Consider the following 16,961-nt stretch of genomic DNA (forward strand, 5'->3'; position numbering starts at 1 on the left):
ATCACGCTGTAAATATTATTAAACTAGCACCTGAAGCGTACGACCGATCGCCTAAATTTATAGCAAATGGTTGCGATTAGATGCATTTATTTAACCTTACAGCGCCTTAGGTTCTATCGAGTGTGGATAAGGCTTTGAAGATATATTTTTTTAATACGTTCAAAATCAAGAGTTGGTCACTAATTTTTAATTTCAAATGTATATTTTTTTATTTTTTTTATTTTATTATCTTTTATTCAGGAAACATACAGTACTGTTACAAAGTTCAATATTTTACACAATTAGACTTAATTCTAATGGACCAGTGAAGTTTCCATATTATAAAGCAATTATATGTAAGGTTAATTATGAAAGTATAAAAAAGAGAAGGAAAAAGAAAAACATAAATGAAAGTTGTTTAAAAATTAAACTTTAAGTAAAAAAAAGATATTTTAAAGTTTGTAGTTTGTAGTGAGTATTTACAAATGGAAATAATATTAAAAATGAAGAAAACTTGTAAGAGTAATTAAAAATTAAGAATTGAAATAAAGAATGAAAAACATGCTCAGATGTAAAAATAAAATAAAACAGTAATAACATTCAAAAAAAAAAGGAAAAACATAAATACACAAATATTTATTTTAAGGGATTCAAAGAAACGATAAGAATAGAAAGATGCGTGAATACACAAAAAAATAACTAAGTAGTACAGCGTTCTATCCTCCCTGCCTACTCTTTTGTAGAAACATTATGATGACAATACCCTAAATTAGTTGTTTGGGCCTTATTTTGTAATAGTAGGTATTAAATTAAATATTGATATTTTTTTCATATACAAAAATGTCGGTATGCGGTATGCAGTATTACACAAGAATAAGAAAAACTAATGTTTATTGATAATTTGAAATTGAAAACTCGTCGGCCTTGACAGAAAGAAGACAAAATAAAACAGAAATCACTGAGTGAGAAAAGAAGATAATTTGAATCATAGCTGGATTATTTTTAGAAAACGATTCGAAGCTAAATTTACCTATTTGATTATTTATTGAGATGATGGCCAAAAAACTGTCTGAGATGAATGTACATCCAGGACTATCTAATGGAAAACTTGGTACCTTGCAAAGTAGGTAAATTTATTTAGTAAAACGCTCATGAGTTATATATTATAATGTTACGAAAAAAATGCTTAATTTACCCATAATAATAATACGCACGTGTCGTTGGCTCTCTGGAGACATACTTTTACAATGTGTAGCCAAAGAAATGAAACTGTCTCTGACTACAAAGTGGTTCTAAGAAAAAAAAAATTTTTCAACTCAATATTTAAAATTGGAGTAAAACTTTATAGTATTTTTTTTTTGTCATCACCCTACACATACGTTTCACTGTGCGTCAACATCAACCCGGATCGCAAAATCGGATATCGTGGACGAAATCAGTTATCACTTATGATTTTTTTGGACAGCCCGTATATTCACAAGATTTATTTTTTGGTCTATATTCCGTAATTTCAAATATTTGTGCTTTACATATAATTTTCAGATCGTAAGTCAAAACGTAATCCATTTTCAAGACAAGATTCAGTCGAAAAATCGTGATATATTTTTTTTGATACTACAACATTCGTTATCATAATATCCATTCAAAACGAATTCAAATTAATGCTCTCATTATGTAGAAAAATTGACGGAAACAATGCATATATCGTGGGCATACAAGAGAAATTGACAAAATCAATAATGTTCAGGGGAGCCATTTTAGTGTTTTTCTAGAGTTCAATTGCTTCTCAAAAATCAGATTTTTCAAAAAAAAAAAATAATAAACTGAGTCAATTTTACCTGTAAAATTTGACATGAAATTTCGCAGATAATCATTTTTGTTTCATTTATTGAGGGAGGTAGTATTTTATTTTATTACTTTAAATTATGTTTTTGGGATTTCTTATTACAATAATCTATTTTTTGTGTTTTTAAGGTTTAATTAAGAAGTTTTACGTAATAATCTAAAGAATAATTTTTTTTAATGAACTTTTTATACAAAAATCGTATCTGTCAAATACAAAACATATACAATATTTTGAGTTTGTCCAAATTTTTGTAGACAAGGACTGGATTCAACTCCCTGGGGAGCTGTTTATATTAACATATTACAACAGAGATGAAGAACATTTAAGAAAAGGTAATATAGAAGTCTAGGCATCTACAGGGCTTATGGCTGGTTTAAGTAGCCTAAGTGGTTTAAGTGGCGAATTAAAATAATAAGATTTAAAAAAAAGAAAAAATAGCCACAGGTAAAAAAGAAAATTAAATATCAGTTTTAAATATAAAATAATATTGTAATTAGGCGGCTACATACACTGTTCAAATTTAAGCATTGGCTGGTTTAAGTGACCACTGTTTACACTGTGTAACATTTACCATTCTGCCCATATTTAAACATCTATTTTCCTTCAATTCTTTCATCTGTTAATGTTTTTATGTTAAAGAGCTGAATCCTTTATTTATGCGGGTGAGATTCATATAGTTTAATTATATAAGCTACATACTAGGCAACTTATTTTTTAAATTTCTATTCTTCTTTGTGGACCAGGTAGATTTATCAACAAATGAAATTGTATTTTTGAAATCTTCAAATGGACATTTTCACACCGGATTCGGAAAGTAAAATTTATATTACAATGCTGGATTTTAATACAAAAAACATTTATCCTTGCTACGCGAAGAATGAATGTGACGCCAATATAGCATAATAAATCTGAATAAGAGAGAGCACGAATATATTCATTTTATTTATTAATTTTATTCACAGTATATTCACTTAACATTTTTTGAGACACAAGTCCAAACTCCATGGAACCAAATAAAGAACTCATAACAAGGAAGACAGAGACGCTATTCTGAAGCCAGTGTTGGTGTGAAATTGCTTCAGTCGGTTATTGACAGTGATAGTTAGTGACAGTAATAGTTAATGCACGCATGTAAGAGATGACCGGCTTTTTCATGATTTATTTTATCAACATATACGGTAAACTTGCCTTTAAGAAAACTTCTAATAAATTATAAACATATTTAAAGTATTTTTTTAAATATGCTAAGATTTAGAAACAAAAATTAAACCAAACTTTTTGGCTAAATTATATAATATTGATGTTTTTTGTTGATATTTCTTGATAAAACTCCATAGTTAATGATTTTGATAAAATTATCAATGAAACTTTTTGGTTTAGTTTTACCTTTGAATTATTTTGACCATCGAGCGCTTTCGCCTAAGTAAGCATCTTCAAGACGAAAGCAAAAACAATAGCGCACGTTGACCAAAATAATAATAAAAAGTCAAACTAAACCAAGAAGTTTCATTGTTAAATTTATCAAAATCGCTAAATTATATGTTTATTTTTTATAAATTGTGGAAGAGGATTCATTTAACAGTATGTCTCCGTGTTTTTTTTTTCAAATGTATGAACTTAAGAATATTTCATTTTTCGCTTGTGATAACATGATATTGCATCCAAGCATAATATAATATAATAAGATAAACAAGCCAAGTTTGGCTTATTGTTTTAGTATCTTGATAACTTAGTTAATATTAATTTGAGCGTACATATTTCTAAATTGCAAGTATTCAAATGCTGCGGGCCGGGCCAGATTTGGCCATCTTTGGTCGTCCCAATCATTATGCAAATTGGTTATAACGGAATCGAAGCAGATTGGGTGTAGACAATCACTAAACTACGGTGACCATAATTCTAGAGGGAAAAGTCAATGTGAAATATACAAAAAAAGAATTAGTATTCTAGACGAGTTGTTTCAACCACCTGGCTACTTTCTGGTCAATCCCTGAGAAAGTGAAATGGAGATATGTCCGCTTCGTAGTGCAGTGGCTGGCACGTTTGCCAATCATGCTTGAAAACACACGTCGTCCAGGGTTCTGGTTCTATTTCACAAACAAAGTATTATTAAATCTCTGTCTAGGAATTATAATAAAATAAGTCTCTCATATCGAAAAATGCAGAATCCTTAATTTATTCACGTATGAAGAATAAAATGTATGAGAAGCCTAAATATGAGATACGAAGAATGAAAAAAAAAAAAAAATATTTTTTCTTCCTTTCTAAAGTCAGAAAATCTGCTTAAAAACTAATCTGATACCAGGGAGATTTTTCTGTATCCTTTCCATGACCTGGGCCTCGATTACCATAATTATTCATTCATTCATTATTATTGGAATAATTAATTATTATTGGAAGTTAACCGAGTTATTTTCGACTGTCTACAAGAAATATCTATATTTGTGTGCGAAAATGAGTAAATTTTCATGAAAATTTAAAGTATCTTCATCGGGAATCTATAATTGAACATATTTAAAAGAAAGAAAAGGTGCATATTCTGCTTTTCATACAGAAAACATAATTTTTATTTGTAGATAAATGTTAACTCCCTTTTGTAATCGGGGCCCTGATAGCTATTTGTCTTTGGATGAAGTTTAGTTTCCTATGGTTGACTTTCTTCCTTACTAAGTATTTATAGATTATACAACACCGATTGTTTGTAAATCTATACAAGTAGTACAAAACGTTGTGTCGCGCGCGTCAAAATCAAACTGTTTTGACTGCCCCGCAAACCAAGTGATTATACTGTGAGAAAAAAGATTCAGTCGGTTATTAACAGTGATTGGGGATGCACGCTCGCACGTAAGATAACCGGTGTATTTTCGATTTTTTTTTATAATTTTGCTCTAACAGAACTAAACAAAGATTTTTTTTAATTTGTCCAAATTTTTGTAGACAAGGACTGGATTGAACCCCTAGGGATCTTGTAATATTAACAACAGAGATAAAGAACATTTTAGAGAAGGGAATTTAGGAAATAATTAAATCAAATAAAGATTTCAGCTCTTTAACTTTATAAACGTCAACAGATGGAATAATCAAAGAAATATAGATGTTAAAATATAGGCAGAATGTTGAATGTTATACAGTGTGTAAAGTGGCCACTTACATTTGCCAATGATAGGTCATAAGCTCTGTGGGTGCCTTAACTTCTACATTCCCTTCTGTAAAAGGTTCTCCATATCTTTTGTAATATGTTTGAACTAAATTACATGTTTATTTTTTTAAATTACAGATAAATATTTTTTTAATAATACGTCTCTATGTTTTTTAATTTTATTTTAAGAATGTTTCGTCTTTTGCTTATGACAAGACGATGTTACATCACCGTGCGCAAAGGAATTATTTACCGCAGTTTTTAAGAGTTAATATTAGTTACTTTAGTGAAGGGGGATTCTAAAATTAATATTGTACGCATTTTTTTATATTAAATTTTTTTATTTAAAAATAGGTTAAATTTTAAAAGACGAAAATTTGGTCACCTTACTAACCACCATCTCAAAAGAAATTGACCTAAAAGTATATTAGATTCAAATTGTAAACATCTGGTTCAAGGACCAATCGGGCGCATAAAAAGTAGTAGAATCTTGATTTTACTATCTAGATCAATGAACCTCAAGTTCAGTACCACTTTACACATCCTTTATGTATACAAGGTGCAAATTAAACGTCTATTACCTTCAAACTAGGTGACATGACTCGCCATTATTTAAATATATTTTTATTGCCTGCAACCTGCCGAACGCCTGTTTTACGAAATGGTGACAAATAATGAAAGCCAGGTACATTTGGTTGAGATTTATTTAGATGTAAATTTGTTGCAACAGAAGGGTACAACATTTTGAGAAAGAAATATGAAAATATAAACATTAACAGGGTTTATGACTTTGCTTATGGCTGGTTTAAGTGGTGTAACATTCACTATTCTGCCTATGTTTATGTTATATATTTATTTCAAATAGTTTAACAAATAAAATTTAATCACCTATTTACACCTTAACAAACAAAATACTTTTTTTTTTAATTATTAAAAAAACAAAACATTGTTATAAAATCCAGACGCTTTCCTATGACACTATCTACGTCTATGGATGTTTGGTTTTCATCGCTATCCTACGAGGGGAGGTGAAGGTTTTAGGCTTCCCAAAATCAGAATTTAGACAACTCAAAACAACCTGTATCATAAAGGACTAAAGATATTTCATAAGTTGCTAAAAAAATATTAAGGATGCTAGGTCTATCACATCGTAATAGTGGAAAGGCGGTGTTTTTTTGTTAAAAAAAGGCCTTCGAGTCGTAAATATAAATAAATATAGAACATTCTTTATAACCCTTGCGTATCAAAATCGCTGAAAACTTAGTTCACCTTTCTAATCAAGGTCTATGGCTTCTGTACTTTTCAATTGAACATTTTCTTTTCCTCGACACACCGCTTCATTTTTCAGTAACTCATTGTTTGTTCAAAGTTTAAAATTCTGAAATGAGCTTGCTTTTTATGTAAAAAAATGCACCTCCCTCGGTCAAAAACGCCTAAATTAGTATTATATGTACATCAAACCCTAATCAAATTTTATCTTAAACATCCATATTTCATCGATTCTTCCAAATATTATTTTTTTGTGCAGTCTTAAACCTGAGCTGAAACTTTTTTAGATGCGGGTGAGATTCATTCATCTCACCTTGTCCAAAAATACATGAATAAAATTTGTATAATAAAACACCAACCAGTGGCAATTATATTTTTTTGCGTTATTCACCATATCCTGCAAAAAAATTTTTTTTTTTTAAAAATACGTTTGGTACTTTTTTCCAGCGCCATCTCTCGTAAATTTCTTTAAACCAGTCTTAAAGTGTTCTAGATAAATGCTCTATTGGCTTTGGGTATGAATGAATAAATACAGCAAAATATCCCTGGCGGCTTGCTGTAGTCTGGTAAAACGCGCGCAAAATTAGGAAATCATACGATTTTGCTATTTCAAATCGAATGTTTTTTTTTTTAATTGCGTAATAAAAAAAACATAAATTAGATAACACAATATTTTAAAAGGGTATTTCTATTAAAAAATAAACTTTAAAGTTTTATGTAACTAAAATATAATTACTTTTAAACCGGCAGATTACGCCATTTCAAATGTTGACTTAACTTAGGTATCTGGGATCTCAATAAAGACTAAGTATCGAACTAATTTTTTTAATAATTATTTGAAGAAAATAAAACTAACATGAAAGTGGTGGCAGCAAAATTTTATTTTTTTGTTTTTTAAAAGAAATACATGCATTTTAAATCACATATATTTTTGTGACATTTTTCATTATTTCTACGTAAAATTATGCCTGTAATTATAATTGTAATATAAAATAATATATAATATTATAATTGGTAATACTTCAAAAAATATATATTTATTAAAATATTTTATTTAAAATATTTTTTTATAGATTCGTATTTTTTTTTTTTTAAAGATGATAATTCTGGTTGTAATATTCAATTTATAAAAACATCTAATTAACGTTTTTATGACTTTCATACCAGACCTTACCGCTACCAATAAGGTTCAACCAGACTACAGCCTTAATAAACGCGTGAAACATTATATCTATACATTATAATAATCATATATATTTTTTTTTTTATATAAAAAGAAATATTTGCGTTCTTATGATTTACCCAAATATTTAATTTTGAGGGCCATTTTCAACGAGTTGTAAATAACTCACTATTAGAAAATGGAATCGAGTTGGGGTAGAGTGGGATTCGAACCACGGACCTTCGGTCCGTGAGTCCGAGACACTAGCCACAGGACCACAACCCGTTGTTTTTTTTTTTTATGTTTTATTCCTTCTCTTTCCTGGATGCTCTTCTTGTCTCCCTCCAAACGTATTACTATATCCAACATTCCTTATCATTTAATGTAAATGTTAAAACATACCTTATGTAATCGCCTTAAGTTTATATGTGCAAGCTTAATTTCTCAAAAAAAAAACTACTGTTATTTTTAATACGAAAATAGTTTTAATTTTTTTTTGGTTTTTAATTTTAGAAATTGTGACCATTTATCTTTTGAATTTTTTGATTGACTAGAAGAAATTGCTTTTTAGCAATAAGTCTGCCAAAGTGCCTTTATTTTGTATTTGTAGTTTAAAATAAATAAACATCTTTTAAACAATCTTCTCATACTCAAAAAATCACACCATTTCTCCGTTAGGGTAGGCAGAGAGGATAAAACGCAACACCACTCTCATTCCCTACGATGATTATTCCAGCATTTGATATGTGAGGGTACTACTTGCGAACCCGGCAAAATCCAAAATCTTAAAAATGTGAGATATTAGTTGAAACGTATTCAGAATAAATCTTTTACAATAATTTTCACATTGTCAGTTAAAAATAGGGCTTTATTTGTAAAAACTTGACTTTTAAATTATCGGGATTGGTGCAAACATGCCAACCTCTACTTGAGTATTGTAAAGTTGGAATGTATGAAATTATATTTATTACTTCACTACTACTTCTTGACATAATCATGCTTATGTCATTACTGCTTACGTAGAAAATATTAACTGATTATAATAAAAAATTGAAGTTTAAAAAAAAGTTGAAGTTATCTATTGTATCAGTTTTTTGTGATTTGCTCAAAATAAAGAAAGTTGGATTTTGCCAGGTTTGCAAATAGTATTTGCCTTAAAATATTTATTAGATCTAGTCATTCCATGTCTTTCTCAGCCTTCCTCGTTTTCTTCATATATCCAAATTCACGTGGTTTAAAAATAAATAAAAAGTATTGACGCTCTTTTATGTTTTAAAAATAATAATCTTTTATTAGAAGGACGTATGTAAGGTACCTTTTCACCGTATCTTTTTTACAGAAATATTGTGGTTTAACCGGTAGACAATAAAATTAGCGGTTAGCGGTTATACTCGTAAACGTACTAATATTAAGTGAAAATATTTTTTTAAAAGTATCACCATATAAATAGAAAACACTTAAGCACACTCGGCGCTTTCAATATTAAGAGTAAAGGATCAGTTGTACCAAAAAAAAAAGAATTTTGGCTGTGAAAAACATGGTTAAATTATAATATTGCGTTTGCACTAAAAGCTGTAATAAAATAAGCTAGTATATTAATAGTATTTTGTCCATTTTGACGAAAACGCAAAAGCAATTCAAATATAAACTTAATTAATTTATTAATTAAGTTGATTGACAAATGACTCTAAAAAGAGAATTTCTAGTGTAACTAGGTTAGATATTTAAAAAAACAAAATAAATTTGACATACCCACCGGTTTCAAAAAATGGTTCTTTTTGTTTATTTATTTATTATGGTTCACAAACAATTAACCATACATATGAAATTGGTATAATAATCACAAATTGTTTTTTCAGAAATTGTTTATCAATTATATTTAAACACAGCATGCGCAAATAAAGAAGAAAAAAAGCTGATTAAGGATTTTTTTTAAATTGGCCAGATTTATTGAATTTTATGATTGTTATACAAGTTATTACAGAAAATTATTACATACAAGTTATTACAGATTATTTTACTTAACGAATATAAGTGATTATTTGATTTTATAAATTACTTAACAGTTTTTCTATAATTAATTAATGTATCGTTAAAGATATCAATATCAGAATTACATTCTACATTATTATACAATCTTAACAAACGTGATAATGCATTAAAGTGCGCCATACTATTATTGAAGGTTGGAAGATCAAAGGTTGGTAGGTTGGTTAGTTTGGTTGTTATTCCTTTGTCGAAGCTTAAAAATAAACTTACACTACATATTTTCACTTACTATAATAAAACAAGTACATAGGTGCCTAAAACACTTAATTTGCCGGCATGTGTTTAGTGTTTTGCGTCCAGGTTACAGATTCTCAGAAAAGGAGTAAGGTATTCAGAATTGGATTATTCACGATATTTTAATTACTAACATATTTTTGAAGCACTTTTATTTAAATCTTTAATTTGGTTTTTAATTATGGGATAATGCATGCATAAGGTACATTTTTGGTCTTAGGAAATAAGACCACATTTCTGACTATCGTAGGCAACTGAAATGGCTCAAAATTAGACAGCGGAGAGACTATCACTCCCTCTCACTTCTGTTCAATGTACTTCATAGTCCTAAATTTTTTACCTGTGTGAAAAATTTCAACGCTTATCAGTTCATGGTTTACCTCTTCGTTCTAATTTTCAAGGCACTCTCTTAATACCTATCTACAATTCCTCTTTCTTCTCTAACTCATATAGTGTCCATGCGGCTCGACTCTGGAATCATCTCCCATCCACCATCAAAGATGTTACTACATTATCCCTGTTTAAATCACGTCTGAAGAAACATCTCCTTTCTCTTCCTTAATCTCTCCTCCTTTCCTTTTTCCTTTTTTTTCTTTTTTTTCCTTTTTTTCATTGAGTAATAGTTTCGATTTAAGGTAATGTATAAACAAATACGTTTATTTCTTTTTTTATAAATCTTTAGCTTTTTAATGTTTTTTTCTATTGAATATGTTCTGTAACTTGAATCATAAAAATAAAACTTTTATTTTATAGGTTGGTTGGAAGAAATTGCCATTTGGCAATAAACCCGCTAATGTACAAATAACATTATGTACAAAAAGTTAAATAAGTAAAAATAAATTATTATTATTGAGAGCCATTTGAATTTCTTATTTTTCATAGGTATCTAACTTAATAGGAAACTTGGTTTGACTTTTCTTCTTACAAACTTATTTTTATATTTTCTCCCGGGAGTAAAACACTAGAGTCATGATTTTATTACACACAATAAGTACTTATCATTGGCGAGTTCCTGTTTTGCTTTTTTAATAAATTGTTTCTTACAAGAGTAAGAACCATCTAAAAACCTGAAAAAGCGCCCAGATTCTTCTGCCGGCTTACGATGTACAAATGTGTTAAATAATTTGAAAATCGGAAAAGTAACTGATACAGAAAATTTCATTTTGAAATTTTTCCTTTAAAAAAAAACATCATAATTGGCTCAGTTTTGAGGTCCAAAAAACGGGACAGCAAAACGCCGATTTTTCGAATTTCATTTGGCCAAATTTGCACTTTATTGAGGAAGCATTTACAAAAGAATAACAGAAAGATAATGTCCAAATATTTATTTCTCAAAATTCTGACTTATCATCAATCCTCTTAAGTACTAAACCTCCGTTTGTAACTTGATAGAATAAATAAGAAATAAAGGGTTTAAAAATTACTTCAACTCAATATACCAGATAATCCGAGAATGGGCATTAAAAGAAAACAGTTTTTTTTTTAATATTTTTATTTCTGACTTCATATATAATACATTAAAATACATCATACGTAATTATAAAATTACCAAAAAACAAAATGTATGTGAATATTTTTTTTTTAGTAAATAACATATTTCTTTTAAAATAAAGATAAAATCTTTTCAGTATCAATATTTCGAAAACTTCAAAAAATATATATATTTTTAAATAATTAACAAAATTAATGTCTTATAAAACATAAAATTATATAAAATACTTATATTTTCATTTTTTTAAATATTGCAGGATAGCCTGCAAACTTATTTCTAAGCTTAAAAATATGACGGATTTTTAAATATTTGTCAAAAAAATATGTTTTCAACAATTTTAAAGTTGTTTGGGAATCAAAATATTCATGTCTTTTAAATTGGGATTTTTATTTGAATCAAATAAAATAATTACTGTTTAAAAACTAAATATCTTAAATTAAAAGAAAAATAACAAACACGCAAACTAAATTAAACCTTCCGTGTATACTTTTTTTGTTTTTTTTTTTACTATTTTTTTTATTGTATTTATTGGTAAAATAGTCCTTTAATTATATTTTAGCTAACATTGTCAATCATTTTTTTATCTAGATTTACTTTTTTTTTGTATGTTGTAGAAAAACCTATTTTAATTTGGAAATGAATAAAGGTTTAATTTAATTTATCGGTTTGTGTTTTTAAAAACAACATTTTTCAATATACAAAAACATCCAATCGATAAGTTTAATATTAAAGCACCATTTTATTCAGCAACGCAATAATTTTGTATGTTATTATTTGTTTGATTCTTAACAAAATATATTTGAGCAAAAACACAGGTGTTATCAGGAAATAATTAAGCTAAATATATTTTTGAAATGAAACTTTGTAAAACCTTCATCGAATAAATAAAACTTAAATAACAATCGCCATAACAATGGGGTACGTTAAGCGATTAGATTTTTTTAGTTGTCAAAAATCATTGGAGAGAAAAATACCACAACCATTAAACCTTGCAAAAAGGGATTTACTTACTCCTTAATTTTCTTATTAACCTAATTTCAACTTATTGAAGCGTTTAAGAAGAACATAAATTATTATTTCATATAGTAAACAAGGATATAATCCAAATGTTTAAACAGCTTATTTTGGCATTTTGCTATGCGAAATGTAAAATTACAGCTTAATAAAAATATGTATATTATATTTTAATCAAAATATTTTTAAATAATTCATCCGTCAAATAACTGACTCATTATTTACGCTTATAAATTAGAAGTAAATGCATTTAATATTTAAGTTCGTTATTATGAAAATGTACATTAAATTAAAAATAATGCAGATTTTAATCTATTTGGGATTTTAAAATTATTACAAGACAAATTGACAAAAACACATGCAAAGATTCAAATACCTTATTCAAGAAAAAAATATTTATCGGGAATCGGATTAACTTGCCTTCAATGCTCGTCAATGGGCACAATAATAAAATAATAACAAGTTACTGAAATAAGTATTGTAATAATTAGAGTTATTACAAATGGTTTGTGAAAAGGAAAATTGCTATGTAATCATTATGTATTACTAACTGATTTATCTAAATGTTGCATTAACAAACTAGCAATTACTTGTAATTTTAAATAGTTTATTCTGTCGTAAACCCTGTTACGGAAAACTTTTTTTATTGTACTTTTCTTTTATCCAAAATCACTTCAATACTAACGAAAATTTTTATGTATTTTTACTTTATGTCGCCATAATATTTATGAAAGTTAGTAAATGCTGTAACCAAAAACAATATAAATATTATTTATGAGTTTGTGCTTATAAGTCATTTAGTGAAAATGTATAAATTCGTGAAATTTATTGATATTAAATACTGAATCAATTAAAAAAGAGAGAAACCAATTAAGCATATTGATATTGCATATTGATTTAGAGTCTTCTTAGGGCTTGTGAAGACAAAAAAATAAATCAGGTACAAGCGAAAATTATGTTTTAATATTACTTTATTACTAACATTATTTTTTATGCTGTATGATTTTTAAATTAATTATGAACATGAAATAATCGTACATTTTATAGGTAAAAGTACGTAATAATTATTAGTATTAAATAAATAACCTACTTTTTTAAAATCATGTAGTTAAAATGCAGTACTGATTATTTACTATCAGTATTCTTGGGAAAGACATTTCTTATTTTTAACCAAATATTCCCAAAAAATGTATTGATCAACACGTTTGCCTACCATGCAAGAGGTCTCGGGTTTAATTTCCAACATGATTGATATGAAATATTTCTTTTTTAAAATGCGTTTTTACACTAAGATAATTCAAAGTCCCTCGGCTGGCACCTGAGGCGTAAGATTGATCGTCTTATCTTCATGTAACGAAAAATATTATTTTCTCAAATTTCGTTTTTTATTATTATTTACAACTTGGAGATGTTTAAAAAAATGGTCAGTAATGCATTTCTATCACACGATTATTGCGAATCAATTAATTTATCAATTTGATTTAGCCTAAAAACGAAAAACTCGCAATTTAGTTTGTTTTCAGCGTGTCAAATATTTTACAATAAAATGGCATGTAACATCAGATTCCCGTTTACTTAAAACAATAGTTTTACCTAAAAATTAAATTAAATAAATTAGCTGAACGTTTTATTATTATCTAGCGCACCTATTAGGTTATATTAATTATTGCAAATTTTCCCAGATTCACTTTAACCTCCAAATTCCGGATTCATTTCACAAAAGTTTTCACATACGAAGATCACATTGTTTTTGGACCAATACTCACATATAGTTAAGTACTCAATTGTCTTTATAAGTATTATTACTGGTCGATTCAGATTATTGATAATTATTTTGGACTACATCCAAACTTGTACTCCCATTGTAAAGAGACTTATAGTTTTTGTTAAAACACAAATTAAAAACATGCTCTCTCTCATTTAAAATTTGATTCATGCACCATTTTTTAGAAATTCTTTCATAACCGTATTTGAATTTTTGTAAAAATTCTTGATCACTTTTTTCGATTTGATGTAAAACTGAACTTTTTTTATTAGTTGGTTTGTAAATAAACCAAAAAATTGTCCCAACTAGTGGCGCAAAGCTTTTTTTACGATTACTAGTTTTCTGTATGAGCCACTGGAGGTGTTGGCGGTTCTTGCCTGCTGCCCAATAATCTAAGGGCCATCCACGATGCCAAAGATTGAGCTGCAATTGCTGGAACTTGTCTAGCAGCCCTTTCTCTTTGCACTTGATATCTGTACAACAAAGCTCCTGCAACCAACGCTGACACAACTGCAGAAACAGCAACAAGCACAAACAGAGCACTGAATCCAGGGACTGGGAGACAAATTCCGTAGACCACTTCTTCTCTTATCCTGCCCTGGAAGACGGTAACAGATTCAGCTTTGTTATCGGGACTAAAGGCTAAATCTGCTTCAGAAATAACTTCATACAATCCGCTGACTCCAACATCTGCACTCCTAACTTTTCTGTCTGATATAACTATTGATCTGCGTCTTCTGTGCGTTGTTTCTGAAGACTTATTTTCAGAATCGTGCGACCTTATTTTGATTTCGTCTTCCATAGGAGGCATGGCATCTAGATCTAGATTTCTCGGGCCGGCCACAGCAGGAAGTGGAGCTGGAAGCGGTGATGGACTATCTTCGTCTCCTAAGTCGACCTCTCCATCCAATAGTTCGCTTTGTTCTTCCAAGTTCCTGGGCCCGTGAGGGAATCTCTCTTGAGAATCGTGGGGTTCCTAAAAGTAAACGAGATTGAGTTTTTGTAATAGAAAAATAATTCAATTTTATGCTGATTACTTCTATGTTAAATCAATGCCCTATAAAAATCGTATAATTTAAAGAAACATCAAAAACACGTCATACAAATTAACTAAAGACAATCTACAATACATGAAAGTTTGTAATTATGCGATTATAAAATAACTGTAGATGAATCGACGAAAAAATAGTTTTCAACGGTGGTTCGAATCCCACTCTACCCCAACTTGATTCCATTTTCTAATAGTGAGTTATTTACAACTCGTTGAAAATGGCCCTCAAAATTAAATATTTGGGTAAATCAAAAGAACGCAAATATTTCTTTTTAAAAAAAAAAAAAAAACAATTTTTTGCGTTTGAGATTTTTGTAGACAAGGACTGAATTCAACCCCCTAGGAGCTGTATATTAACATATTACAGCAGACATGAAGAACATTTTACAGAGGAACTATCAAAGTCTAGGCATCCACGGAGCTTAAGCCCTGTAAATGTTACACAGTCTGTAAAGTGGCCAAATAAACCAGCCAATGATAGGTCATTAGCCCTGTGGATGCCTAGACTTTTATATTCCCTTCTGTTAAATATTCTTCATGTCTGTTGTAGAATGATATGTCAAAAATATTTTTGGTTCGTTGAAACCGTACTTAATTTTTTTTTTTCAAATCTGTACCAAAATAGACTAAGATTCTCAATTGCAGCGGTCAATTATCCTTCTATAACTTTAGGTTTGACCAATGATGAATCATGTATTTTTACACAACATCATCTTCTCTAGAATAACTTTCTTAAATAATTAAATTTACATTAATTCTTGTGTGGCTGTGTTGTCATATTAGTCTACATACAATACAAGACTTGGTACATCTATCTTATTTCGTTAAATAATGAAAAAGTTTTTTTTGTCATATTCAAATAGACATTTTTACAACGGATTAAGAAAGTAAAATTTTTATAAATATGCTGGATTTTAAAACAAAAAACATTTATCCTTGCTACGCGAATAATAAATGTGACGCGTGACGCCAATACGTCAGTATAAGAGAGAGCGTGAAGATAGAACGCATAACAAGGAGACAGAGACGCTGTTCTGTGGCCGATATTTGTGTGAAACAGATTCAGTCGGTTATTGACTATAATGGGGGACGCACGCATGTGAGATAACCGGCCTGGCCTATTCAGGTTTTTTTTATTTATTTTGTTATAACAGGGCTAATTTACATGTTTATTTTTATAAATTATAGAAAAGGAAATATGAACAATATATCTTCATGTTATTTTTTTCAAATATCTTAGCTTAAGAATATTCTGTCTTTTGCTTGTGGTAACACGATGTTACAATTCCGTGCGCGAAGAAGTTATTTAGCACTGTCTTTTAATGGTTAATTTATTGTGATCTTACCATAAATTAAACTCGCAACTCCCGTGTGAGGCCAAACGTTTTAGCCAGTACACATGGAGAATATACTATTTCAATTGATACAAGGGCGTTTAATCGCAACTCATGAATATTTGAAAATAAAAAGTAAAACCAATCTAGGTAGTTACTAACCTCAAATGGCTTTTGCAACATCTCAGCAATAGCCAAATCTCCATCTTCAAACTCGTCGTATCTGTAATCGTGATGGTCGAAGGGAACATGCGGCCCTTTGTTCTTGGGAGGGGGTCGGAGGGGGCCAGGTGGCTGGTGAGCCGAACCAGGGGGTGGCGGGGGGCGCTGTGCCCCCCCTGGAGGCCGCTGTGGTGGAGACTGAGGGGGCGCTTGGCGCTGGGTATTACCTGGAGAGCATAATTAAAATAAGCATATTAGAATCATAATTTGTTTAAATAGCATTAGCACCAGTTCGCTTATTTTACTGGTCAAGTTAAATACTATTAATATAAATTATGAATAACATCTCTTTGTTTTTAACCGTTTTTTATTGATCACCAATATTTACTTAAACAGGGTTTTTTTTAAATACCTAATTAGGTTAACTTTATTATTAAAGATAATTTTTTAACATTTATATATATC

General features: G+C 29.1%; 1 protein-coding gene across 2 annotated transcripts in view; it reads right to left on the reverse strand.

Annotated features, from left to right (window-relative positions):
• Positions 1–11,764: 11,764 nt before the first annotated feature.
• The window catches only part of m (zona pellucida domain-containing protein miniature), a 165,346-nt gene continuing 160,149 nt past the window's right edge, over positions 11,765–16,961 (reverse strand). The window contains exons 11-12 of one of the 2 annotated variants that reach the window (XM_088242781.1): positions 16,497–16,723; positions 11,765–14,925 (exon numbers count right to left, since the gene is read on the reverse strand). In XM_088242781.1, the coding sequence (XP_088098907.1) occupies positions 14,284–14,925; positions 16,497–16,723 (869 nt within the window). In that variant the 3' untranslated portion in view covers positions 11,765–14,283. The remainder of the gene's footprint in view (positions 14,926–16,496; positions 16,724–16,961) is intronic. The other variant, XM_088242780.1, reaches the window with a different exon arrangement.

The sequence above is a fragment of the Micrasema longulum genome, unplaced genomic scaffold (genome assembly GCF_059751315.1).
Source record: "Micrasema longulum isolate JH-2025_06_02 unplaced genomic scaffold, ASM5975131v1 h1tg000163l, whole genome shotgun sequence".
NCBI classification, from domain to species: domain Eukaryota; kingdom Metazoa; phylum Arthropoda; class Insecta; order Trichoptera; family Brachycentridae; genus Micrasema; species Micrasema longulum.